General features: G+C 38.3%; 2 protein-coding genes across 2 annotated transcripts; one reads left to right on the forward strand and one right to left on the reverse strand.

The window, feature by feature from the left end:
• Positions 1–542: 542 nt before the first annotated feature.
• Positions 543–12707, forward strand: LOC149023459 (putative ADP-ribosylation factor GTPase-activating protein AGD6). The gene is made up of 3 exons (XM_089143993.1): positions 543–1609; positions 10547–10624; positions 11869–12707. The coding sequence occupies exons 1-3, from the start codon at positions 821–823 to the stop codon at positions 12361–12363; spliced, it is 1362 nt and encodes a 453-aa protein (XP_089000119.1). The 5' UTR covers positions 543–820; the 3' UTR covers positions 12364–12707.
• A 2160-nt stretch (positions 12708–14867) lies between these two features.
• Positions 14868–19677, reverse strand: CHX20 (cation/H+ exchanger 20). Its single transcript, XM_089143994.1, has 4 exons — positions 19438–19677; positions 18320–19345; positions 16005–16368; positions 14868–15913 (listed from the first exon to the last, which is right to left on the reverse strand). The coding sequence occupies exons 1-4, from the start codon at positions 19615–19617 to the stop codon at positions 15024–15026; spliced, it is 2460 nt and encodes an 819-aa protein (XP_089000120.1). The 5' UTR covers positions 19618–19677; the 3' UTR covers positions 14868–15023.
• Positions 19678–27120: the final 7443 nt, after the last annotated feature.

Genomic DNA, 27120 nt, shown 5'->3' on the forward strand with positions numbered 1-27120 from the left:
AGGGCCTGTTTGGTTACATGAATCTAGAGATTTCAAATCTCTGGATTCATGAATCTAAGAATTATACCCGTTTGGTTGTAAAATCTCTAGATTCATGAAATCTCGCGCTTTGTGTAAAAATGTGAATCAGATTATGGGGGGTAAAATCCGGAGATTTCAAAAGCTATATAATGTACATTCACAAAATCATGTCGATCAAATAAATTTTGGATGATTCTGATTTCATTCCCAACCAAACACTTAATTTTATAAATTATCTCCTGTTTGGTCTTGATTTGAAATCTCGTAGTCTCCGGCTCCTTAAAAAATTTTACATTAAAAATCTTATCTCTGGACTCATACGTAATTTTATTTATTAGAGGGACCAAACTTGATTTTAGCCTCAACTAGAGGGACTCCAACAAAAACTTTCTATTTTTAAGTGGAAAAGGTCCATATAATGCAATGCGGAGTGCAGGATAAAAAAATAATAATAATAAAGGAAAGAAAAGAGAAACTTATATATTAATTATTCGAACCGAAAGAGAGTTAATTCCGAATCTCCGATTGTTATGGATGCGATCTGGCGATCTTCTCTGGCCTTCCGAGAAAGAAGCGCGTTTTTGGAACTCCTTCTCCTTCCTCCCTCTTTCAGTCTTTCTTCTATTGAAAAATTGAATACTTCTGATAGACAGAGGAGGACGGTGAGAGAGAATATCTTCATTTTAAATCCATAATGTCCTTTCCCATTGTTTTCGCATTAGATCTTTGATTCATCCATTGATCCATAGCCTTTGTAATTCTTCGAAAATCCGATCCAGATCGATTGGATCGGACGTCAATGGCTTCTCGACGTCTCCGAGATTTGCAAGCCCTAGCAGCCAACAAGGTCTGCGTCGATTGCTCTCAGAAGAATCCCCAGTGGGCTTCGGTTTCTTATGGCATCTTCATGTGTCTTGAATGTTCCGGCAAGCATCGTGGCCTCGGCGTTCACATCAGCTTCGTTCGATCGGTGACCATGGATTCCTGGTCTGAGATCCAGCTGAAGAAGATGGAGGCCGGTGGCAATGAACAGCTCAATTCGTTTCTCGCCCAATACGGGATTCCTAAGGAGACCGATGTCGTCTCTAAGTATAATACCCAGGCTGCTAGTGTCTATCGTGACAGAATTCAAGCTCTGGCAGAAGGTCGCTCGTGGCGGAACCCTCCAGTGGTTAAAGAAACGATGGGTATCGGGAAGACGAAGCCACCGTTGCCGCAGAGTGGAGGTGTAGCAGGCAGGGGTGCTAATTCTGGGACCATTGGAGGTTGGGATAGTTGGGACAATGATGATGATGGGTTAAGATCCTCGCATTTGAGACGTAATCAAAGCGATGGAGATTTTGGGGGTACGGGTGGTGGTGAAATGCTCGCAAGATCTAGGTCGTCTCAGGATGTTTACACTAGGTCGCAGTTGGAGGCATCGGCTGCCAGCAAAGAGAGCTTTTTTGAAAAGAAAAAGATGGAGAACGAATCTCGCCCTGAAGGGATCCCACCTTCTCAAGGAGGGAAGTATGTAGGTTTTGGATCAACGCCTCCACCGTGTACTCGGAGTAATTCAGAGGGGGACGTTCTATCTTTTGTTTCACTGGTAAGATTTATCCAAAAGAGGTCCTTTGTCTAATTCTTTGTTTCATCTGTATTCTATTACTCCATTTGTATTTGTGTTGTTGAACGACCGTTGCCTGTTGGAGCAAAGTTTTTCCTGTCTGTTGATGCTTAGCTTTAGAAGGAGGTTGAGAATAAAATTGATACAGCCAAAACAGTCAATTATTCCATGTACTTATTTTATAATTCAATTCAGTCGGTCTGCACATTCTCTCCGAATGTCAAATACTCGTGTAGGAATGAAATTGTGAGTGGAGGAAATGGATGCCAATTATAGTTCTGGTAATTCGAAAGGAGTATGATTGATTTCACATTTCTTGTGCCAGAATTTCAATGTTCACAAATGCAGCTAGTCTTGCTACTTGATGCAGAGCAAGAACCATAGGAGTTATGTTCTCTACAAAGCTTGTGCCTTGCATAGAGCTGAAGAAAATATAGCTGTAATGGAAAGCGAAGTTATACGGGATTTTCATCCTGTCAGTTTCTGACATGGTCCAATTATGCGTAATCACCTTGGTTTATGGGCACTGGGCCTTATGTGATTTTAGGTTCAAGACTGAAGCCCCAGATCCCGACCCTTCATCTTGGTTTTCTCTCTCCTCTTTCCACTTTATCCTTTCTCTGTCCTTTCCCTTCCCCATCTCCCTTTTCTGGAAAATTGAGATTGCTTTTGTGGAAAATTCTTTCTTTTAAAATTCACTCTTGAGAATCAAACGTCTGTAGGTGGGACATGTATGGCTAATCAAGTGTGCCTAAGTATCCCATGGTTGGGTAACTAGTGTGACTGTGTGACTTTAGCTGTCACCGATCTACTTTCGTCTAACACTATCATTGTTTCCATCATTCAGTTTCATTACCATCATAATTATATTTATTTTAGATTTGATCATTTTCTCTTCAAGAAGTAGTTGTGATGTGATAGCATCATATGTTACAGCAAGTCTAAAGTGGCATGACCATTTCCAAAGGAGGTTTTCCGATGCCCCGTTACAGAGGGGAGTGTTTGATTCAGTTCGAGGAACGAAAAGAACTGGGGGTAGACCTAAAGTGAGCTTAGAAGAAGTCAGAGACGAGCATAGCTTAGGCCTAGTACCAAGAACGATTGCAAATAGTGAATGAAGGTCAAGGATCCTGATGTAGAGTTGGGACAAATTGGAACCTGCCTACTGGAGTCCAGCTTGAACCAGCCGGTTGGTTCAACTAAAATCTTCATTTAATATGATATTGGGCCCCACAAACTCTCTCTGAGTATTCCGAGCATGCCAAATAATGGGTTGTGAAACTGTTCATGTGAATAATGATATGAATACTGTTTTGACCCCCTTGCTCCACAACTCTGACCAGTCAATTTGGACTGCTGCTATAGGATAAAGCATGAAGAACGGAGGTCAAAACAGTATTCATGTCATTATTCACATGAACAGTTTCACAACCCATTATTTGGCATGCTCGGAATACTCAGAGAGAGTTTGTGGGGCCCAATATCATATTACATGAAGATTTTATTCTTGAGATATTTAGTTTGTTTGGTTCCTATTTCAGAAGTTATATTACAATTGTTTATGCATATGGCTGAATTATAAAGCCTAATAATTTCTAATTTTAATTAGTTTCTAATTACCATAGTATTTTATTGTCAATAGTTACTAAAATAATAGTTTTGATTTCATAGTTTAAAAAATTTCTATTTCTTGTAAGCTTTAGCCAAGCTATAAATAGGCACTTTTACTACAATGGACAAGTAGACTTTATAGAAATAAAATTTGCAGGCCATGTTGCCATTGCTTATGGAGGAATCCGTGCTCAGTTGTTGAAATAGCTGTGGGCGAGTGAGCCAGCATTGAGATGACCCATTTCCTTTAACCTCCTCTTCTTTTGTATCTTCTTTTTCCCTTCTCCTATCTTTTCCTTTCTGCTGTTACTATTTGTGTCTGCAACAACTCATTAAGGTCTCAAGCTGAAGCAGAATCCATCTCCAGTTGATTCCTGAGGCTGCCACTGCTCTTACCAATTATTGAAGGCTGTTGCGATTTAGTATTGTTGTTGCAGCTTGTAAAGATCATTGCTCAACAAACCTTGGTGAGAATTGATTGGGATTTGGAGCTTTTTCTACTGCTGTTTGCACCTACACTTGATCCCAATTCCCAATCCAAGCACATTCTGTTGGTTGGATTGCTTCACATTCATTGCCTTCTATTTCTGGAATTTACTAGACCTGAACCTGGTTTCCCTACTGGAGTTATTTGGAGCTTGAGCAACATTGGGGCTGTTACCCTTGGTTCATCATAGTCTCACATTAAATCCATTTAGCTGATCTCAGCTGATCTCATCTAGCTGGGATAAGGCTGAGTTGTCTAGGAGACAATGCTTGGATGCCTAGAAGGTGCTTTGACAACTATGGTTTCCCCTTCATGGCATGGTATAATGTAATACTAATATATAACATAGTATGTTATAATATAATACTAAAAATATAGGTGGTTGAGAGAGAGATGAATGGATCTTCACCCTAGTATGATTATTTTTGTTATTCTCCTTATTTTAAAAAGATATGTTTTCCACAAGTGATACTAAACACTGGCAAAATCAGAAGGTTTTGTCTCAGAGCCTTGTGTATTTTCTTATAAGTTGATGAGCTCACTGCGTACTTGTGTATTAGCAAGTTACACTCTTTTGGCTATGAACCCTGATACCAGTTGGTAAAACTGAGAGAATTAAATAAGGGAAAATTTATATCACTCCCCCTCCCCTATACTTATACAGCAGTTGCTCAAACTCCTCTAATCTAACTCTTAACATCTGATTCTCCCATAAAAACAAACTTCTACCTCTCCTTCTCCCTTGATAATTGAAAATACCAAAAATTACCCTCTAATAACCAATCATCATCATTTGAATTCCTTCTATTTATTTATTCAAAATTTTCACTATTTTTTTTTCTTTCAATTTTAAGGCCTTCTCCTCTTCTCTGTTGAACAAGAAAATTGAACCCTATCATCCCTTTTCTTGTGTCCTCCCTCCCAAACCTTTCTCAGCCCACACCTTGACTTTGCCCTACCTTGTAACCCCACCCAGCCTCAGCGTCTGGTCCTGCAAATTCCGCTCAAGCCTAATTTGGGTTTACATTCTTTGCAAATCTAATTTCAGGATATTGGCACTTTATTTTCACACTAGGCAGTGGAGGCTCCTTCTCGAATATAATGACTTATTCTAAGTTTGATACATCGAAGTCAAATGAGTTTTGTGAAAATACAAACATGCTTGTAATGGTTATCTTAGTTTTACTTAAACATATCCCAATTCCTGAATCACAAATTAGCCAACGACAAAAGAATCAATCAGTCAAGCATCTCTCATGCACTAAACTGTCATAACTGTTGTTTCCTCCCTCTTGAGTGGTTTTTCTCTGTTACTTTATTTCCTGTTTCTCCTTGTTTCTTGTGTACTCTCTCATTCGTATGGTTCCTTTGTTCCTGCACTAAATCAACTCTACGTTGGAGATGTGATCTCTCTTGGAATTAATTTTGAAGTCTCCATTTCTAGGTGTTTGAATTACTGGTTATGGGCAACTTGAACCCTTGTTAATCTCTTCCACACCTTCCTACTGAAGGTTACTTAGCTATAACTGTAATGCCTGATTCAAGATTTTTTAGTCATCTTCTGTTTCAGACTTGATTAAATGTTGAGTTGGTTCAACAGTTCAAAGGATTGAGAATCTTTTTCTTGAACATTTCAGCTTAAACTGAGCTTATTGAAGGGAGATTTTCATCCCAGAGGAAGGGGTTGGGAAGGAGGAAAGGAGTGGTGGGTTTCCTGTCCATTCTTGTCTGAGGCCGTTTGAATAAAAATATTCGAAAAAATTGTGGAGAAATAATAATAAGAAAAGAAAGAAAAATTGATGAAAAATGGGTATTAGAGGATAATTGGGTGTTTTAAAATATTAGGGAAGATGAAGAGGTAGAAGATTGGTCTCTGGAGGGAATTAGATGTGAAAGTCTGAGTAGGGGAGTTTAAGTGAGTATAACGTAAGTACTGGGGAGTGATAAGAATTTCCCAATTAAATGATTGATGTCCATTTGCCAGTTTTGGGGCAATAATTTTTTCTGACATGATGAATTTGGAGAGAGATTTAGAAAAAGTAAGAACCCGACATCCAATACTTTTTGTCATATATGTTGAAGTCATTCAATCTCTCTTGGTTCTGTTAGGTTAAAACAAACTAGGCACTTAATGTGCTTGTTAAAGATTGTAATATGCTTCTACTGCTGATGAAAGAGATGTCTGAATAAATGTTAACCGGGTAATCCTTAACTGCACCATGAACAGTGGAGTCAATTGCTCAAGTATTAATTTTGTGCCCATGATTTCATTATATGTCAAAGATTAGGATATTACCTTTACAATGAAATAAAGCCAGGGGATAAGATGAGATTATAGAAAACTTGAATATGTCGATCGGTTGCTGCTAGTTAAGATTTTACAATGAACCTTGGCAAATTGCCTTATCGATTTCTTTTCCTTTTGTAGTAATCTCATAGATAAGATAACTAGAAAATGCTCAGGTGGAGGAAGAGATCTATTCCCTGAGAAACTCCCATGAAGCAAATCAGATCTTCATCAGTGTGGGAACCTGGTCCAGTCTTGAAAGAGGCTTTGTGCTAGCTAGTGAAGGAAATCAATATATTCTTGTGGAAAACCAGAGCTATAGGCATCTGGGAGACAACAATGAACAAGAAATTACACTGAAGAAACTGGAAGTGGAGAAGCAGTAGATTTCACAGTGCTGATCTGGATTTGAAATCCTTATCTGATCCAATGTCGAAAAACTCAATTACTTTAGGCTTCATTGCGGCTATTGGTATCCACCAATGCTGTCACGATTTTATTTTGCAGGAGCAATAAAAAAGAGGAGGCAAAGAAGAAGATGAAGGAGAACTGGAGTAGAAGACCCAGGAGCAGATCCTAGCAGGCAGCAAAAGCATTGTTTGTGAGTTTGGGACAGGAACACCAGTAGAGAGTGGGGAAATAGGGTTGTATTTTTGGTGATCTTTTCTGTTGGACCAAATCAATTTCAAGAACCTTTCAAGATTAACTGCAACATAATCACACCCATTAAAACCTGCATCTTGAGTCTCTCTCTCTCTCTCTCCCCCCCCCCCCTTTTCTGTGTGTGTGTACATGCCCTTCCATTTTGGTTTCCCTCAAATACACCAATTGAGAAGAGAAAGGTGGGCTAGTGGATTCCAAGGTATTCACTGAAAGAGAGAAGATCAAGCCAGATTGGTGGATCTGCATAAACTCTCTCATTTTATGGGGTGATGGGAATTGACAGTTGTCAAAATATAGGTAGTTCTGTAATTTCACTGTCATCAGATGTGAAGAAGATAGTTTTATGGCATGAGATTGCAAGCAGGAGGTTTGCTGCCAGGTTTCTGTGAGAGAGTTCTTCTTAATTTGTGAAATTCCTATAATAACATGACATCATATTGATCAACTGGAACCAACAACAACAATCCCAACTAAATGGGGTCGGCTACATGGATTTTTGCCTTCCAATTAGTTCTATTTGAGGCCATGCTAGATTCAACACCTAAGCTATGCATATCATTTCTTTTAAGATTATCTTAGGTCTACCCCTAGCTCTTCTAGTTCCTTCAATTTGGATTATATCACTTCTTCGTATATGGGCATTTATCGGAATCCGTTGAACATGGTCGTGCCACCTCAAACAACTTTCCTTAAGCTTATCACTTATGGGAGCAACTCCGTGACCAACTCTAATATGATCATTCTTAGTTTTGCCACTCATCCATCTTAGCATCCACATTTTTGCTACACTGAGTTTATCTATATGATTTTTTTTAACAGCCCAGTACTCTGCACCGTACATCATAGCTATTCGAACGACGGTCCTATAGAATTTTCCTTTAAGCTTTAATGGAATACGTCGATCACACAAGACCCCAGACGCATCTCTGCACTTCATCCACCCTATTTTAATTCTTTGGGAAACATCATCTTCTATATCATCTATTTTATTTATGATTGAACCCAGTTACCTAAAAGAATCACTTTGAGGAATCTCCTTATCGTTAAGTTTCACTACTTTATCTTCTGCTCAATCATAACTAAAGTTACGAACTAGATATTGTCTTTGTTCTACTTAGTTCTGCTCTCCATGATTTTAACTTGGTATTAACCCCCACTTGAGTCTCATCTATTGACACAATATCATCAGCAAAAAGCAACACCAATGGACCTCGTCTTGAATGTCTTAATTTATCCATTACAAGTGCAAATAAATACGGGCTTAAAGTTGATCATTGATGTAGTCCAACTGTAATTGAGAATTCATTACTTTGCCCCTCACTATTCTTACATTTGTCACTAAACCATCATACATATCCTTAACTATGTCTACATATTTACTTGCAACACTTCTTTTCTCTAGTACACATACCAAATTAACACTCTAAGAACTCTATCATAAGTTTTTTCTAGGTCAATAAATACCATATAAAGGTCTTTCCTCATATAAAAGTATTTTTGACACTCTCTATACCTTTCCATAAGTTTCCTAATTAGGTAAATAGCTTCTTTTGTAGATCTTCTCAACATAAACCCAAACTGGTTCTTTGTAATTATGGTTAAGTGTCTCAAACGGGTTCCAATTACTCTCTCCCATAATTTCATAGTATGGCTCATTAGTTTAATGCCCCTATAATTATTACAACTTTGAATATTTCTTTTATTTTTGCAAATTGGAATCACAATGCTTCTCCATTCATCTGGCATTTTCCATGTGCTCATAATCTTATTAAACAACTTAGTCAATCAAACTAGCCCATGGGTTCCTAAGCTCTTCCATACTTCTATTGGGATTTCATTAGGACCTTGTGTCTTGCCTAGTTTCATCCTCCTTAGTGCTTCTTTTACTTTAAACACCAAAATTCTCCACATAGGTGTCTTGGTGAATGGCTTAATCGTCCGAATCACAGGTACTTGAAGCATGCTTGTTTAGTAGACTAGAGAAATAGATTTTCCATATTTTCTTAATGTCCTCATCACATACTAGTACTTTACCATCTCCATTTTTAATACATCTAACATGGTCAAGATCTCTACTCTTCCTATCTCTTATTTTAAGTATCTTATAAATAAATTTTCCCCCTTCCTTCGTGCCCACTTTTGTATAACTCTTCATCCTCTTCTCCCTTGCTTTCCCTCTTTTCTTAGCTTCATTTTTGCCCGCCTTTGAGTCCTCCATCCTTATTCTTGCCATGTCTTACTGCTTTTTTTCCTAATGGCGCTTGCCTCCTATCCCCCCCGTCTCTCTAGTGGGTTTTCTTTTTGTTCCCTAGGATATCTTTGCCGCCTTCTGTCCGTGCCATCACATTCCACATCGCTTGTGTCCCCTCAATCCCCTTCCTTGTTTGACTACTTCTTGCAAGGTTTCAGTCTCTCCTTTCGCTCCCCATCTTATCCGGGATGTTACCTTGCCCTTTATGGTTTTTGGGGTTAGGCACATCCCAAGCCACAAGTCTATGTTGTCATTAGTTTTCCCCGGGTATCCCTTGCAATCCTTGCACAACAATCTATCGTCCTTATAGTTAGGAGAATCTATTTCGCTTCTATGTGTCCACTTTTGGGTAATTAATGTTTATCTCTCTTTTTAGCAAGTATTTATAATAAATAGATCAAAGCACAGCAATCTAAATTGTCCCTTCATCATTCCTCTCTCCAAACCATTCCTCCATGTCCTCTCATGCCTCTTTGTCTTTCTTTGTCCATTTGGTCACCTTCTATGATATCTTTTCTCCTCGGCATTTCTTACATTAATCCATCCATATTTTCCCAAAATTCTAACTTTGGACTTTCATCCAATCCTATTTGAGGTGCATATGCATAAATTATATTTACAATCTCTTTTCTACATTACAAGCTTGATAGCAATAATCTTATCAGCCACTCTTTTAACATCCACCACATCATTCTTAAAATCTTTATTCACTATTATACCTACTCCATTTTTATTAGTTTTATCCCCAGTATACCAAAGTTTAAAGTCATCCAACTCTTTAGTTTTTTTACCCTTTAGTCTCTTGAATGCAAGCTATACTAATCCTTCTTTTCCAACGTCTATTAATTCTAAACTCCTAAGTAGTAGCTACATCTAAGATGAGACATAATGTCTTTATAATTAGACCCTATGTTTCCTGTAGTCAAACTGAGTAACCAATCCCTTGTAGTGTCCTGTTTTAGATTATAAACTTCTAGTTTCAATGTGATTGGTACCATCATCGCTAATAAAGGAAAAAAAGTGGGTGATAGTTGTGGTATCGCCCTGCCTCTGGTGAGATGCTTATCAAGAGTTTGATCACACCAAATGTATCGTAGTTGTACACTTTGTTGATGAAATTTTTGTATTACAGTCCTGATAGTTTTCACATAAGTACTCCAAGATGCCAATCTAGTCCTATGTTTTTGGACTAGCTTCTTTACCCGCACTCGTTCACGGCGAGATAACCCTTGCCTACTTATCACCGCACCCGGGCGCCGATGCGACACGTCGCGTATAGGGGATGCCCTAGCTAACCCTTGCCCACTTATCAGTACACCAAGGCCATAGTGTAGCGCGTCAATTCTTTTGTCAAGGAACGCCCTAGCATAGTGACATCTAGGGAGACCCATATTTATTTATGGTTGAGTTTGCTCATCTGATAATAAATACTGCATTGCGTTTTGTTTTCAGTGATGGGTTTGATACTTCTTGTCGAACTACAGTGTTTATCAATGACTATAGTCTACTAGTTTTCTATCTGATGTAGTTTATTTCTTGTCAGTTTTTGTACATTGACTTCTGTCTACTAGTTGGTTTCTATCTTATGTAGCTCATTTCTGGTCATTTTTTTGTTCATAGGGTCTTGGTAGGCTATCCATGGTTGCAGCATCTGCTGCTAATGTGGTTCAAGCTGGCACAAAGGAGCTCACTTCAAAGGTATTTGACTTTTTTTTAATTTAGTTCATGTAATTATCTCCAGAATCACTCTACTCTTAAATGCCTCTATTTAGTCAACAGCTACGCCAAAAAGAACCTTTGATTCCTCTAAAATTGTATGAACCTATATCCTAGGTGATGCAGCTGCAGCCTTGAATTAGAGCCCTCAGACTTGCTGCCCTGCCCTTAGAATCCCAAGGAAGCCCCTGGGCTTGCTGATTGGTGCTCAGCCGCGTTGCAAGTCATTTATGTTTTTCTATACTTGGTCTTTTCCACCTTTCCAGTAATAATAATTTCGTTGGCAGTTTAGTGATTCTGCTTTATAACTCTTTCGTTTAAAGTCAGTCTTTAATTCAATAAGAGGAGCCCCATACTTGGGTCCCACTAATCCTTGTAAAGGTCAATCTGTAAAATGTACTTGGTTGCTGATCTTAAGTCCTGGTGATAATCTAATTGTAACTCCTAATTTCACTAGGACTACATTGGTTGGATTATAAATAACAAACCCCCAAATCCCCCTGATGCAGTAGCCGTGGCCTGGCTAGACCGATTTGATCGAGTTTGGAAACCCAGACCAGGGGCTGGACCTAAAAGAGTTTTGTGTTCTAGGAAAGGCTGGAATTAATAATAATATTATTACCCGTTTGGTAACGGTCTTTCTTACGAACAGCATTCTTTTAGAACTTTTTCAGTTGTTAGTCTTAGCTTCCTCATCAGAATTCATTTAAATCCTAATTTTGGTCGTACTGTTGTATAAGATATAACTGTTATTTGCTAATGACGTGGGGTTTGTTAGTCCTTGCTATGTTGGTCTTGTATTCGTAATTTATGAATCTCCAACTTCAGACACGTCCTCGATATTGTGAAGACTGAGGCTCGGTAACTATTTGCTAAAAGTTACCTGATGTCAGGGATGGGGTGGATGTTTGCATGCAAAGTTTTCGTCGTAAGACATGATTTAATTGTGCTGAATTATTTGATGCTCTCTGTGGCTTTAACACTCTATGTTTGATAATTGTGTCTGTTGTTTGGTTTTGTTGACACCTAGTTGCTTTTGAGTATTGATTGCTAACATGTCATGGTCAACTCAAATGTTGTTCATCGTTAACAGTGTTGTGATTCATGGATGTCTTTATGTCAAGAATTAGATGTACTTTGAAAATTCGGTTGTATGATCAGAACATTTCTTCCATGATCAACTACTCCATGGATTATCTAATATTCGAACTGTGCCCATTTTACAGATGACAGAAGGTGGTTACGATTCAAAGGTAAATGAGACAGTTAGTGTAGTGACGACAAAAACCACAGAGCTAGGGCAAAAGACTTGGGGGATCATGAGAGGGGTCATGGCAATGGCTTCCCAAAAGGTTGAGGAATTTACAAAAGAAGGCATGGGCGTTGGGGCTGATAATTGGCAACAGAATGTCAGAGAGAGAAGTAGCCACTATCAGGAGTCTGGGCATGAGAGCAAAGGGTGGAACTCTTCTGTAGGTGATCACTCATCACCCGGTGGCCAGTTTAGCTCCACCTCTTGGGATGACTGGGATAGTAAAGACAATAAAAGGGAAGAATCTGGGAAGGGAGCAACATCACAGAATGGAGATAGCTGGGCAGGGTGGGATGATGATCCTAAAGAGGATGGTTATGAAAATTTCTACCATTGTCCATCCAACAAGAGCAGCGGGGGTCCCAACGGAAAATCTGATGCAGCTTGGACAGAGGGTGGTTTTCTGTAATCTAATTGTTATTACACTTCTGTTCTAAAAAATATTTTTTCCTTTTTCCTTTCTTAATTTTTCCTTGAGGTGGGTGGGGGGAGGAGTAAAGATTCGTTTGTTTGCTTTGGTTAAAAAGCTTTCTACATTGGGGGTTCATTCCCAATATAAAAAAAACTCAACAATTGTTGCCTGGAAAACATGGTTTTTTGGGGCTTTTGTTAAGACTCAACTTCTGGATGTTGCAATGTTGCATTCGCATGTAACTCCTGTCTATTCTATTTGACTTATTTCTAACAGTGATTCTAAAGAAATATAGAAATATATATAATTTTTGGGCCAATGACCCTTTGTAGCACTGACATTTATAGTTTTTTTCTAGGGTTCTCTTGTTCCCTACGTTCGAAAGAGCAGAATCAGGATCGGCTTGAACGGATTTCAATCCAGATGGACAGATTGTACTTTTTTCTTTTTTTTTTTTTAGGGTAAAAGACCGGTTATGAATTGGTCTGAATGAGATGCTCAACTCCAACTTTGGAATTGGCATTTCTCTCTAAAATAAAAAAAAAGGGAGAAATAAAATCTAAGAATAGAAATTTTCATAGTAAGAAAGAAAAAATAATTTAAAAAAGAAAATTTTAACTTTTTAGGGTAAAGAGAAAGAATTGAAATTTTTGAGAAAGGATAAAAATAAATAAAAAATAAATACAATAAAAATAAAAGCGGACTACTATTAAGAACATCACTGAATTTTGCACATAAATAGGAATTAAAATAAAAGGTGGGGACAACCTCCACCAAAACCCTAGAAAATGAGATTGTCAATCCATGTACATTTTTATTGTACATTTTTTTTTATATAGAAGGTATCCTCCGGATAATTCAAATCGAAGCAATTGGATGTCCGACTCGGGCCTATATGACATGACCGATCGATAAAAATACTCCAACATTCCACCTTTGTCATATATTCCATACATCACACTAGATAGATATCATATTCATGAAATACGATTCACTTTCAACACGCCTTGGTGGTGAAATGGTAGACACGTGAGACTTAAAATCTCATGCTAAAGAGCGTGGAGGTTCGAGTCATCTTCAAGGCATAATATCGAGAATGCTCATTGAATGAGCAATTTAATAATAGATCTCGGATTGAATCAATATTGATATACCCAGTATATGTTGATACGAAGTATTCCGGCAATCCCCACCCCCAAGTATGCTTCAACATGAATCAAACAAGGGTAGATTGATACAATAGAAACCTATGGTAAAATGTCCGCCCATAACCTAGCAGATAAAGTACATTACATAGTCCGTTTTAGGGATTGACGAGTTATCCATTCAATGACTTTGGCACTGGAACGTTCCCAAAATGGCGGGTCGGTGGATTCAATACAATAATAACTTCTGTTGGCATTCCTGTTAGTATATATATATATATATATATATATATAATGAAATATTCCTAGTTTGTTTGCATAAAAAATTATACGAGGGAGAGAATCAAGGATGGAGATAATTATTTACATTTAATATAAATAAAAAAAAGGTGTTTGAGGTAGAGAATCAATGATAAAGATATACGTATGAGTTTTTAAACAAAGTGTTAAAAATGTTGAGTTGACCTCATTGATTTCTGTTGAACTCATTTAATTAGAATATGTATGATATATGTCTTTTTCTATTAGAATATACTGCAGGTTGTGAGGACTTCTTCTAAATGGAGAATTTGTTGCCGACATATCTTCTTGAAGAAGTGACTAAAGAAAAAGTTGACACACATGGAGCTTTATGCATGTGTCAAGACTATTCTTTTGGGTTGGATTCCATTAGAGATCTAGTTTAGTTTATTTTTTTCCATTGCGATAAAACTATCATCTTTTCTTTTCAAAACTCTAATGTAATACCTTTTATTTTGAAGTAATGGATGATTGTAACCATTATTTCAGTTTTGATAACTTTATATGAGAAACTTGATTTATTTTTGTTCATTTAATTAATGCTATATCATGTTTTGTATGGATTTGTCACTGAACCTAGATCTTGTTGTGTATCACCCCCACGGGCATTCGGGTAATGACCGGATCCGGCTAGGTGGGGGTGTGACATGCACTATCACCTTAATCCGAGCCATTTAATTAAACGGCTCATATGTTGGATGGGTGTACGGCTGCCCATCCAGCCGCTACTGCACCCAAGCAAAGCCCGTCCCAATGTGGCTCCGCCACTGCCCCCATTGGTATTGGTTTCAATTCTTCCCTGCGAGCTCAAGAGAGAATAACTGGGTAGAGCTAATACTCAGTAGGTGGAATCCTGATCCTCGTCCCTGTAAGATTTAACATTTCGATTCGAAATACGGAAAAGCTAGAGCTAAAGTGAAAATGAAGGGACTTGTCCATTAATGATTCAATGTTAATTATCACACGATAATATCAGTTCATTGAACAAACTAAAGATTACGGAGGGTTTGTTTAACGGATTTTGCGGTGATCTTTAATTAGCGTGGGAGCAATCATTAATTCATAACCAACCATGCACGTAAGTATTATAACGATATATATACATATGCTTCCCATAGTTCACGCAGTCTATTTTAATTTTACATAGGTTGACTCATCATCTTCATTTCACACTAAAAAGGAATAATCAGCTCCACCGGTGCAATTTCCACTTCAGACGGAATCCGCCGGAGCAGCGTTGATGCCGTTATCGCCATCGACGATCTTGCTTACAGGAGCTTCATTAGCGTGGACGACGTTGTGTTGTTGTATCACCAGCACAGATGACGCCACTCCATGGCTTGACGATGCTAGCACATCACCGATTGGACCCAACTCTGGATGCTCCGCCGATCTCTCCGCCAGCTCCGCCACCATTGTCGACGGAAACCTACCTTTTCCGACTACTATCAGCTCATATTGTCCACTCCTCCCGATCGCCACCACCGCTTCCACTATATTATTCTTGCTCACCACCTTCTCTGTGTAATTCCCTTCCCACCTGTTCCGGAACTTCGCCACCGCCATTTCATCCAACTCCTTCTCCGATTCTCTATCCATCGCGGCGGTTGAGAAGCTATAGTTCTTCTCCGAGCACTTTTCCGGCGAAGGCTGCAACGTAATGTTTTCGTCCTCGCCCATGAAGCGTATCACCGTGACCCTCACCCCTGGATGCTCCACTATCCTTCCTCCCAGCTCTAAGGCCTCACGATCGTCGGGCCCACCAAAGAAGACAACACAAATCCCCTGTGTGACGGTGGGCTTTGGCCCACCACTACCAAGCCCACGGTCCACCAACACAGCCACAGAGCAAGGAGACTCCTTAAGGATCCTCTGGTTGACCAATCTCCAACCATGGCCCACATTGTCCATCTCACCATCACCTCTCCCATGCTTGTGGAAAGGAAGAATCACCATACTCACCCTCTTCTTTTCTGCCACGTGGCAAACATCCTCATGCATGGAATGTAGCGCAGATACGGCCGTCATGGTTCTGACTGTGACTCGGCCGAGTTGACCGTAAGCCTCAAAGGCCACCGTGATGCCACCATCGTGGGAGTCTCCTTTTGTTACAAAAGAGTAAATTGAATGTAAAAATATTGAAAGATAATTAGAATGCTTGGAGGATAATATAGAATATGTGAAAGATAATACCTTTGTGAAAACGATCAATGAGAGGAAAGCCATTCCTTTGCGCTCGGCGAGTCATGATAATTGACGAGGTTCGCTCAGTGAGTTCCACCAGGTGCATGATATAAAGCTTGAGTGGGGATCTATTGTTGCCACGAGTTGACTCGATGAGGTTGATGAGTGATGGAACGTTGCCAGGGCCATGGACGCAAGCAAGGATGCGTAGCTGGTCTTTTGAGCCAGAAGGGGAATCACGCTGTAACTTGCGTTGGGGTTGGAGGATGGCTCCGCGAGCTGGTTTGTATATAGCTATTACAGTTGGAGTGGTTATGAATGTGGTGAAGAGTGCCATTAGTACTAAGATTGCAAATATCTCATCATTGAGCACCTGATGATCACAAAATTAAGAAAAAGTAAATTATATTGGATTAAGAAGCAAGATAATCAACAATTATAGTCAACAGATGAGACTCTTTCTCTTAAATTAAGTAAATATCTATACAACCCTAGCAAACGCCAAGGTTAATATTTCATTGAAAATTAAAGAGTATCTTTGGGTCAGGAGCAATGAACGATAGTTTGTTCATCTCGCCCGGTTCGCTGCCCAACAAATCGGGCGAAATGGCTTCGCCACCCAGTTCGGCCAATCCGGTTTTGGAGAGGACCGTTTTGTAATTCCGTTTGCAGATCTTGGAAACCCTAGAATTATATTAGGGTACTCTATCCATCGCAAAGGCTAAGGGGCATCGTCTCAAGAGGTTACGAAGGTTCTCTTTCTTCTTCTCCGGCCTGGGAGAAGCAGCAAATTCTAGAAGCCCCCAACCAAAAGCAGCCTTTGGTTCTGTTTCAATGATCCGGCGACATTTCATCAGAGTCGTGGATCTCTCAGTAGCCGTAAGCCTCCTTCTTCTTCTTTTGCGTATCTCCTCCTTTCCTCTTTCATTCAAGAATTGGATTTCATAGAGTGATAGAGATCTCAGTTTCAGTCAATCGAAGTTTTGAAGTTTCGCCAGAAAATCATCGATTTTCCGGCCAAATTTTGAAATCTCGGTTTCGTTGTCTTTTTTACTTCGCCCACTGGCGAACTTGGCAAATTTCACTGAAATTTTAGTGAAATTTGCCGATATATTGTTCCATGGTCAGGATTATTTATTCATAGAGTAGAAGTATGTATGAGATTCCTAATAGGCCTCCTACTAACATGTGATTGAAAGGTATAAAGAGAGCACTGACCTCTACCCTAAGATTTAGGAGTCACATATAAATGAGTGAATCAGAAGTCTTACGAAAATTATCATTTATGTGGGACACATGTGAATCAAGAATCTTATATGGATAAAAAATAATTTGACCTTATTAATATAATAATGATAGCTTCGTAGGGATTCTTTTGCCTTGAAAATTCTATTGACCCTTCTCTAGATCGTTCATTGTGCAGCCATCCACTATCTTTCATTGAAGAAAAAGTCTATATGCGTAATCATTTTTAAAAAAATTGAAATAGCAAGGAACTTTACTTGTGCCAATTTTATACACTATATATAAATTCCAAGCAATGCGATAACTGTGAGAAGTATGGAAGTTGTGGCGAGTTTGAGACCGAGGATGCCTAGAATTTTTTGCCTGTGTTTGACTATAGGGATGACTGCAAAATAATGCTAAAGATATGAAAGAAGTTTAAACCCAAAAAAAACGAAAAAAGAAGATAGAAACGAAGTTGAAGTTGCTAGTGAAGCTGGACCCCAGTTCCCAAAGTTCAAGGACCTACAAGTCGGCAAACTCAAGCAAACAAAACTATTGATGAAAAGATGAAGTCTGGAAGGAATCTAATGGAAGGATGAGCGATAAACAAAGATCAAGAAGGTCAAATTCTTTCTTAGAAGGCAATGATGAAGTCAGAGACTTTAGAAAGCTCACACGACTTGTTTGAAGCAAAACAGGAGAGTCACAGTTTTCCTTCCAGTGAAGACTTGAAACAAAAAAAGGAACAACCCAACCCAGGCCTTTTTGAGGAACTTCCAGGTTTTAAAAAAAAAATTGGGTTGAACTTCCAGTAATTTTGAGCTCTTCATGTACACATTGTTATGGTCAATCACAATCTTCATGTTCAATTAATGGGTTGCACTGTTGCCGTATCATCCCACCAAGAACACGCTTTTTTGTGTGTGAGTCACAGACAGAGAGAGAGAGAGAGAGACAATAAATAATAAGAAACTCTAATTCAAATCAATATGACTTTAAACTGAGAAGAGGAAAAGGTGAACTGTTCCTCTTAACTTTCTCATGAATTCTCACATGGTTGCAACTTTGGAAAGGGATAGAACAGTTGGAGTACTAACCTTTTTCTCTTTGCCAATATTAAGAACGATGAGCTCCACCAAACCTTTAGTGTTCATGAGCAAACCAAGCGTCAAAGACTCCCTGGCTGGTAACCTATTCATCATGGCCACAAAGAAGGTGCCCAGAATCTTCCCAGCACAGGCGGTGGAAATGACCAGAACCAGTAAACCCCAAGCCACTGCTCCATGCATCTTGGTCACATCTGTCTTGAGCCCACTTGAAGCAAAGTACAGTGGAAGCAAAAGCCCAGAAACAAAGTCCTCTATTCTCACTATTAACTTACTCGCAAACTCACCTTCTTTGGGTATGGTCAACCCAAACACAAATGCCCCAAATATCGAGTGTATCCCTATAAAATCTGTCACGAACCCAGATACAAGAACTCCTCCTAAGGTAAAGAAAATATACACTTCGTCGCCGGCTTCTTGCTCCGAAGAACACCGCCGACCAACCCAACTCATCAACGGCCGAATCACCGTCAACATGAATACCACAAAGCCCACACCGGACAAGAGCACCCATAAACACAGCACTGGACTCTTATGTGCTCCGCCGCTACCGTTTCCGGCTAGAGCCACGGCGAGAGCTAACAAAACCCAGGCAGCCATGTCATTAAACGCAGCTGCGCCCATGGCAGTCTCGCCCACTTGGGTGGTTAGGAGTTTGAGCTCAGCTAAAATGCGAGCCAACACGGGGAAGGCTGTGATGGACAGAGACACACCCATGAAGACAAGGAATTGAAGATAACCAGATTGGTTTGCCCCTTCGACTGTTGCACGAAGGATATAAGCAACTCCAACACCACCGATGAATGGTAAGGAGATTCCTGCCAGGGCGATTCCGAAAGCTCTTCTCCCGGTTTGTCTTATGGATTTTAAATCAAGTTCGAGACCAACTAGGAATAGAAAGAACAAAAGCCCGATGCTTGCTATGGATTCAAGTATGGGAGTACTCCATGAAGGGAAGATTTTGTTCAAGTAAGTTTTGTTCCGACCAAGAACTGATGGACCCAGTATGATTCCTCCCTGCAGAACACAAATTAACGAAGGAAATACAGTAGAAATTAATTAATGTGGATAAAAGACAAGAAGAAGGGAGATGGGTGACGAGAACTTACGACAATCTCTGCAATGACATTGGGTTGTCGGAGAGGTTTGAAGAGGAAAGCTAAGGTGCGACCAACGATGAGGACCAGACTGATTTGGATGATGAGAAGTGGGAAGGCAAAGTGTAGAGGGTTATCGCCTTGCCATGCTCCATTAGATGAGGTTTTCACAGAGGTCAAATTGAACGTCATGATTCACTGATCAGGAGAAATGGAATGGAAATGAAATCCAAGCTGTTGTGGATGGTGATGGCTAAGGACTTCTGCAGAGGAAGTTGGGAGATTGCCCACATATATATAATATCTAAGCTCAAGGTGGTGGCGGTCGAATACAGTATACAAGGAGAGAGATGCCGTGACAAATGAAAAAGAAACGCAGGATGCACGTGTTCATACAGGTGTCATAAAGGGTATTACCGTCAAACAACATGTTGGAGACCCGGTCCCAGATCCCGGGGTGGATGGAAGAGTTTACCGCACATTTTGTATGTGGGGCCCACGTCTGGGGTATAATATAAAAAATTTAGAACTGAGACCATCAGTGCATTCCACATGAATATCACACCAAATGTATATGGTATAAAAGCGTGAGGACTTCCTCAACCTTGAGGTATTTTTGACATAAAACGGAATGGTAATACAAGTATACAACAACAGTACGTACCAATCATCTCCTGTGGAGGAGATGTATCTGCTTTCTGGATGCTTCTTCACTACAAAATTGGTGGTGTGGGATCCATATCTAAATAATAATAAAAACTTTAAAAGTGGGATTTCAGTGAATCCTATACCTGTTTGGTTGTTAAAATCCTTGGATTTATAAAATCTAGAGATTCGTCTTTTTACATTAAAAACATGAACATATAGATTTATGAGTATGGGGTGAAACCCCTACTACAAAAGCAAATCCAAAGAAATTTGAAATCTCTGGATTCATGTAATCAAACAGGCACTTATTCATTTTATTATTGAAATATCATTTCATAATGGTATCGTTTTTTGTTCGGTTAATTCCTTTCGATCCAATTGCATTTCTTCAGTTTCAAGATCCGGAGTCTTCTTGACTCTTCTTGAAGACTTTTCCTTCTCTCTACTATGCTCTTTTCGGTTCTTAAAGCTTTTCCATGGCGACAACTGATCTTCGTCTCCATCTCCACTCATCACTCTCAATTTCCATCCAGCTTTTCCTCTAAAATTGAATGCTGAAAATTACATCTTAGTGCGTGCTCAATTTGTTCCTCTCTTGAAATGTCATAATCTTTTTGGATTTGTCGATGAATCTATCTATTATCTTGTCGCTGCAACTTCGCTTGAATATGCATCTTCACTTGAAATTCCTCTCTCTGAGAGTTCAGTTCCTGCTTCTGCTGGGTCGATTCTCCATTTACTGTTGATCTGTGGAATCACCAGGATCAACGCATTTTGGATCACATTGCAGATATTTCTACCAAAGGGTTACCTCATTCACATTTTCTTCTTTTTCGAGACAAGTTGACGGTTTAGGATCCGTTACACTTGTAGGGGCATGTAAAGGAGAGATCAACCGTACAACTGTCATCTAGCTAATCAACGGTGATCTTATTTCTCCTATATATACTTATAATCTCTTGATCTTTTTTTTATTGAAATATCATTTCATCAGTTTCAATTATTCTCTTGTAAACCACCCTCCTGGTCTTTTTGTTCTCTAGGAACAAATTCTTGACATGGACTCTACCTAATTTTGTGGTAAAGAAGTATTAGGGGAATAATATTTGCTCTTCCAATGGGAAGGTAATCTAGACTTGCATACGATGGGTGTCACTGCCATCTGAATCTTTTATCTATTAGGATAGAGGCCAATGCTCTCTTTATACTTTTTTACCACACAACAATGATGAATCCACTTCTAAATATTAATAAATGAGTCAAAATTCATAAATGAAAACTCTAAATCTCATATATATATTATATGATAGTAAAATATAAAGAAAGTACAGAGATAAAAGATATAAACTCATTATATCATCAATGTATTAACTTATGGGTAAATCTATCTTAGGCCAAGGGGCTATGGCCCCTAAATATTTTAAAATTTCCTCTTTCCTTTTCTAAGTATTTAATTTAATTTTTTTACTTTTTAATATTTATTTATTTATTTATTATTCTTAATTTTGTTTATCTCGCACAGTCTCTACATGTAAAATTTACTATCCTCGTCTACCAATTTTTTGGAAAATTTTCTTCTGTTTTTTTCCTCAATTTTTTTTAAATTTTCAATTCAACCCTCTTTCCAAAATTCCATGAGATGTAATGTCCATACTTGACTCCTACTGTTATATTATGGCTCAGTCAAACTTACTTTTGCTTCCTTCCTGCCCGCCGCACTTTTCCATCTTTTATTGCCCGCCGCACCCTTGGTCATTTAGGTGTGGATATGTTGGGACACGCGTTAGAAGGATAAGAAGATACCTGATTACTAAAAAGAATTAACTAAAAAAAAATCAGTCAAAAGTACAAAAATCAATATGGGTGGTGAAGAATAAAGAAAATTACTTTTTACACTATCCTTCCAAGTGGATGGTAGAAAGTCTGAGGATCCAAACCGTCTGGTTGATTTTGATGTTGGATCTTTAGCCAAAAAAAAAAAGAACAGAGCTCTTGAGGTTGGATCGAAAGCATTATATCTTAGGCATTTGGGTTTTTTGCATTATATAATATAATTCTTCAATTTTTTATATTCGAATGTTATCTAAATATAGGGTTAAACATGTCATCTGATCCTTGGATGCATAAACATGTGTGGTAAAAGATTAAATGAACTTCTCTTTATTCTCGATGGGACTAGAATTATTTGAATGAAAGAGACACCATTGCTTGAGTATGTTTTATCCACAAAAGAATAAGCCTACGAGAATATCTGTTGGAATCATAGATAAAGGGCATGAAAAGATACATGACAATCTAGTGCCATTGAAGCTTTAAAATTCTGTTGGAATCATAGATAAAGAGCATGGAAAGATACATGACAGTCTAGTGCCATTGAAACTTCAAAATTCTCTTGAAACCAATCAAACCCAAGGTAAGATGCATCAACAGATCTTCAAGAGTCACTAGAGCTGAGGTTGGAATAGGGTTAAATTTATGTTCAAAATTCATTATCAAACAAACTTGCATCTAGCTCTTGGACTCACTTGGGGGCAAAATATTTCAATACTAATTTGCCTTCATGGCAAGTCTCAATCTCAAGCCTTGTACTAAATCATAATAGATTACAATGACATTTGATTAACACAACCAAGGGTGAAGCCAGGGTTATCACTACTTGTTTTTCTTAAGATAACATAGAAGTCGATGAGTAGCACTACTCATCTAAATGAGGTTGATGTGGCTGGTGCATAAATTGATTGAGAATGTTTACGACATACACAATGTCAAGCCGAGTAACAGTTAGATATATTAATCGACCAACCAAGTGTATGTAAGTGCTAGGGTCAGTGAGAATGTCACCCGTTGAATATGTCAATCGAATATTTTGCTCCATCGGTGTATCAGTGGGACGAGAGCCAATAAACCCACAATCAAATAAGATGTCTATGACATATTTCCGTTGACAAAAATAAAGTCCCTTGGTAGAACGGGTAACCTCAATTCCCAAAAAATATTTGAGCATACCAAGATCCTTAATGTGAAAACGTTGGTGAAGCATGGCTTGGACAAATTGAATCAAAGTATGGCTAGATACGGTGATGACAGTGTCATCAACATAAATGTAATCATGGTGAAATGATTCCCAAGAATACAAGATTAGGATGATACCATGTCAAGGCTTGTTCTTTTATACTGATTCAACACTTCACCCTTAAGCATATTGTGATTCAAATTGGGCCACTTGTCCAATGATGCGTTGATACAGTATCCCATTCTTCCGCTTAGGCTGAATATCGGGCAATGGTCATTGCCACATGTGAACTCACTTGGTTATCTTATCTCTTATGTGTCGACATTGGATTACCTATTCTCCATCCGATTCCTTTACATTGTGACAATCAATCAGCTCTCCACATTGTTGCAAACATTGTCTTTCATTAGCGTACAAAGCACATCAATATCAATTGCCATGTTGTACGAGAGAAGCTAAAACAGGGTCTTATTCAACCAATCAAAATTGCCACGACTCAACAAATCTCTGATGTTTTTACTAAATCACTTGGGCGTGAACACTTTGATCGACTTATATCTAAGTTGAGCATTCAAAATCTCCACACTCCAACTTGAGGGGGAATCTTAGCATGACAACTCACGTCACTAATTTACCCCGGCTGCTTGACCTTGCGGCTCCGTAATTTACTTTCGTGTGTCACAATCCTAGCCATGTATTACAGGGAATTATAGACAATGTGGATTCTATAGTTTACCTGCATCAAAACTTTCTCCTGAAATCAATAGAACACAAATTGAAGTGTACCAAAAAAATTGTTAATAATCATTAGAGTCCAGGTTGGGATTAGGGTTAAATTCAAGGTCAAAGTTACTCACTGTCAGACAGGCTTGATCTAACTTTTACCCTAACTTGGTGGCAAAGTTTTTCAAATACTAACCTGTCACCATGGCAAATCTTACAGCTACGTTTGCATCCTTACTATTTGTAGACAAGACAAGAAAGAAAAAATTGACATAAACCAGATTTTCTTTTTTGGACATGCACCTACTTGTTGCCTTCTTGGGCTATATATGTCTATATAAGGCTGGTAGATGTCCATGGAATTTAATATTCGCATTGTAGTCATAGAGGTGTGGAATATTCCTTTAATAGGGAAATTGATACCATAACCTTTGAGCTTGAAGGGCCAAACAGTTTAGTTGTATGTGATCGTTCTTCAGTTCCATCCAACTGGTGATAGAAGTGTTTTATTTATAGAGTACGGGGAGAGAAAATGATAGACCTCTCATAGCTCGCCATCATAAACCAAATTGCAGCGGCGTTCTAGAGTTCAAATCCACCATAATTGCATCAACAAGTGGTGATAGATTTTCTGTTTTCAGGTCAAAGCGTGGGATCCAGAAAACAAATTAACGAAGATTCTAGTTCTACAAACAAGTGAGATGAGACACCAATGAAACGACTTCATATAGGAGAGAAGCATACATCATTTTAGGCGATAAGTGAAGCTAGCTTTTCCATAGAGCATTCAAAAGCCTTAGAATGGAAATGGGATTTTAGGTAGAGATGTGAGTTTTGGCTTTGTCTCTGCCATTCATTGCAAGTAATTTCATTATCATCTTTTTCCCCGTGATGAGTTTAGCTTTGGCCCAAGATTAACGTGAGAGTTCAGAAGAAAAGAAGGGTACGCAAGCAAAGCAATGCACAAGAAGATGGTTGATGCCAATGCTCAGTGGGTCTGAATGATACCCATGCATAGCGATCTGGGTGATCATGAGTGAGAAGGTTTAGTTGACTCTAGGACTAGGAGAGTCTCTGAATTGATTGGTATTGCCATCACAGTCGATGTTGATATCATGATATGAATATCAATGTCAGTAGTGTATATGAATATGGATCGGTTGGTATCGATTTCAATAGAGTTAGTAATGGATCCTAAAGTCAAAAATAAACCATTTTCAGTTGATAAGTTTTTTTTTTTTTCTCACTTTTGTGCATCTGTACACTTACAGTGCTTCTGCTAGAAACGTAGAAGATGATGTGAAATATGATAAAAACAAAAACGAACATACTGATAAGATAATTTTCCTTAAGTGGGAGTGAAGCAAAAGTCAATCGTGTATAATTTAGTAAAAGATGACTAAAATATCTTCCACTCCTTTAGTTGAAGTGGTAAGTGGGACCAAGTGAAATGTGGATTCAAATCTTCTACTTAACTCGTTTATGTCTATATTTCATTCTCACTTAATTCTCTATTGCACATTAGGAGAGAAATCTACTTTTAAATTCTAACAAAAAAAATCAAAGGTGGGTCTTTTAGTAGGTCCTCCTTCTAATGAATGACGAAGAAGTGGAAGACAAGCTTCACAAACCTTAACCCATCAAGGTAGAGGTTCTAGACTCGTGAAAGGTGGTTGTTTTCTCTGTACTATATATAGACATATTCATTTGGCTCTTGACAATTGTCTTGTTCAAATTTGTATCACTACATGTTAGATTATGCCAACTACTGTTAGAGACTTGTTAAATGAAAATCACTGCATTAAGACATTTATCGAAAGCAAAAAGATGCATCTCATCATTTGACGGGGCTTAATTATGGCCAGGCACATGTTCTTGTTTACCCATTATACTTAGCTACAAAAAAATAATACAAGATTAGCAAAAAATAAACCTTATCTATTAACATTCCCTAATACCCACAAAGAAGGGAGGTAAAATAACCATCACATCCTTCTATTATGCACACTGTGTCTCACATCGATAGATGTTGACTTAGTGACCACATGATTGAGTAACAAATCTTTTATTTTTTATTCAAGTATTTGAAGCCTAATTTTATTATTATTTTTTAATTTCAACTTCAACCAAGTGACCATGTTGGTAGTATAAGGACATATACAACTTAATTGTTAACCAGCCAAAAAAACGTAAGTTTCTAAAATAAAAACATCAGATGAGGACCATTTTGAAGTGAAAGCAATGAATGGTAATCTTCTAAAGATTAGAACCTAAAGAATGAAAAGAAAATCAACAAAATAAGGAAGTTTGTTGCTACTAAAGTGAAGCTAGAATGCGATAGAACTAAAATTTTATACCCATCATAAGTCAATATTTCTTGCCAACTCCAAGGTAAATTGCTTGATATGACCAGGGTTTACTCTCCCAAGCCAACTCATTTTGAGTTTTAACACAGGTGTCCTAAGATGAGCGCAACTCATTTTGAGTTTGTTTCTACTGAAGTGAGGAATGCGATAAAAACCAAATTTTATACTTGTCACAGTCGATGTCTCTCACCAATTCCAAGGCAAGTTGCTTGACATGGCAAGGGCTTACTACACCAAGCCCACTCAATTTGAGTTTGTTGCTACCAAAGTGAAGAATGTGAATCCAAATTTTATGCTTGTCATGGTCAATCTATCTCACATTGATTGATGTTGACCTAGAGACTATATAATCAAGCAGCATATCTTTTATTTTTTTATCCAAATATTTGAAGTGATCTTTTTTTTTTTTTTTTTTGATCACTATATTAGATTGGGCCAACTTTTAGAGATTTGTTAGATGGAAGATCACTCCATTAAGACACGGACTTGTTAGATGAAGATCACTGCATTAAGACATTTACTGAAAGAAAAAAAAGATGTGTCTCATCATTTTGTTGGGCTTATGGGCATACGGTCTTCTTTCTTATTATGCCTTCTAAAAATAATAATACAAGATCAAGACAAAAATAAACCTTGTCCATCAACTTTTCCCAACACCCACAAAGAAAGGAGGTAAATTAACCGTCACATCCCTTGAATTGGATGCACTATGTGTCTCACATTGATAAACATTGACTTAGAGACCACATGATTTAAGTAGTAATAAATCTTTGTTTTTTATTCAAGTACTTGAAGTGATATTTTTTAACTCAACTTCAACCAAATGACAATGTTAGTAGTGTAAGGACATTTACAATCGTTAACCAACAACAACAAAAAACCATATATTTCTAAAATAAAAATCATCAAAAGTGGACCATTTTGAAGCAGAAAGCAATGAGTGGT

The sequence above is a fragment of the Hakea prostrata genome, chromosome 2 (assembly GCF_041222555.1).
Source record: "Hakea prostrata isolate BN-2017 chromosome 2, UWA_Hpros_2, whole genome shotgun sequence".
Taxonomy (NCBI): domain Eukaryota; kingdom Viridiplantae; phylum Streptophyta; class Magnoliopsida; order Proteales; family Proteaceae; genus Hakea; species Hakea prostrata.

Coding starts and splice junctions, on each gene's coding strand:
- LOC149023459 (XM_089143993.1), top strand. CDS start 821: ATGGCTTCTCGACGTCTCCGAGATTTGCAAGCCCTAGCAGCCAACAAG. Junction 1,610..10,546: donor TTCTATCTTTTGTTTCACTG/GTAAGATTTATC, acceptor TTTTGTTCATAG/GGTCTTGGTAGGCTATCCAT. Junction 10,625..11,868: donor CAAAGGAGCTCACTTCAAAG/GTATTTGACTTT, acceptor CCCATTTTACAG/ATGACAGAAGGTGGTTACGA.
- CHX20 (XM_089143994.1), bottom strand. CDS start 19,617: ATGACGTTCAATTTGACCTCTGTGAAAACCTCATCTAATGGAGCATGG. Junction 19,346..19,437: donor ATGTCATTGCAGAGATTGTC/GTAAGTTCTCGT, acceptor TGTGTTCTGCAG/GGAGGAATCATACTGGGTCC. Junction 16,369..18,319: donor ATATTGGCAAAGAGAAAAAG/GTTAGTACTCCA, acceptor TGTGATCATCAG/GTGCTCAATGATGAGATATT.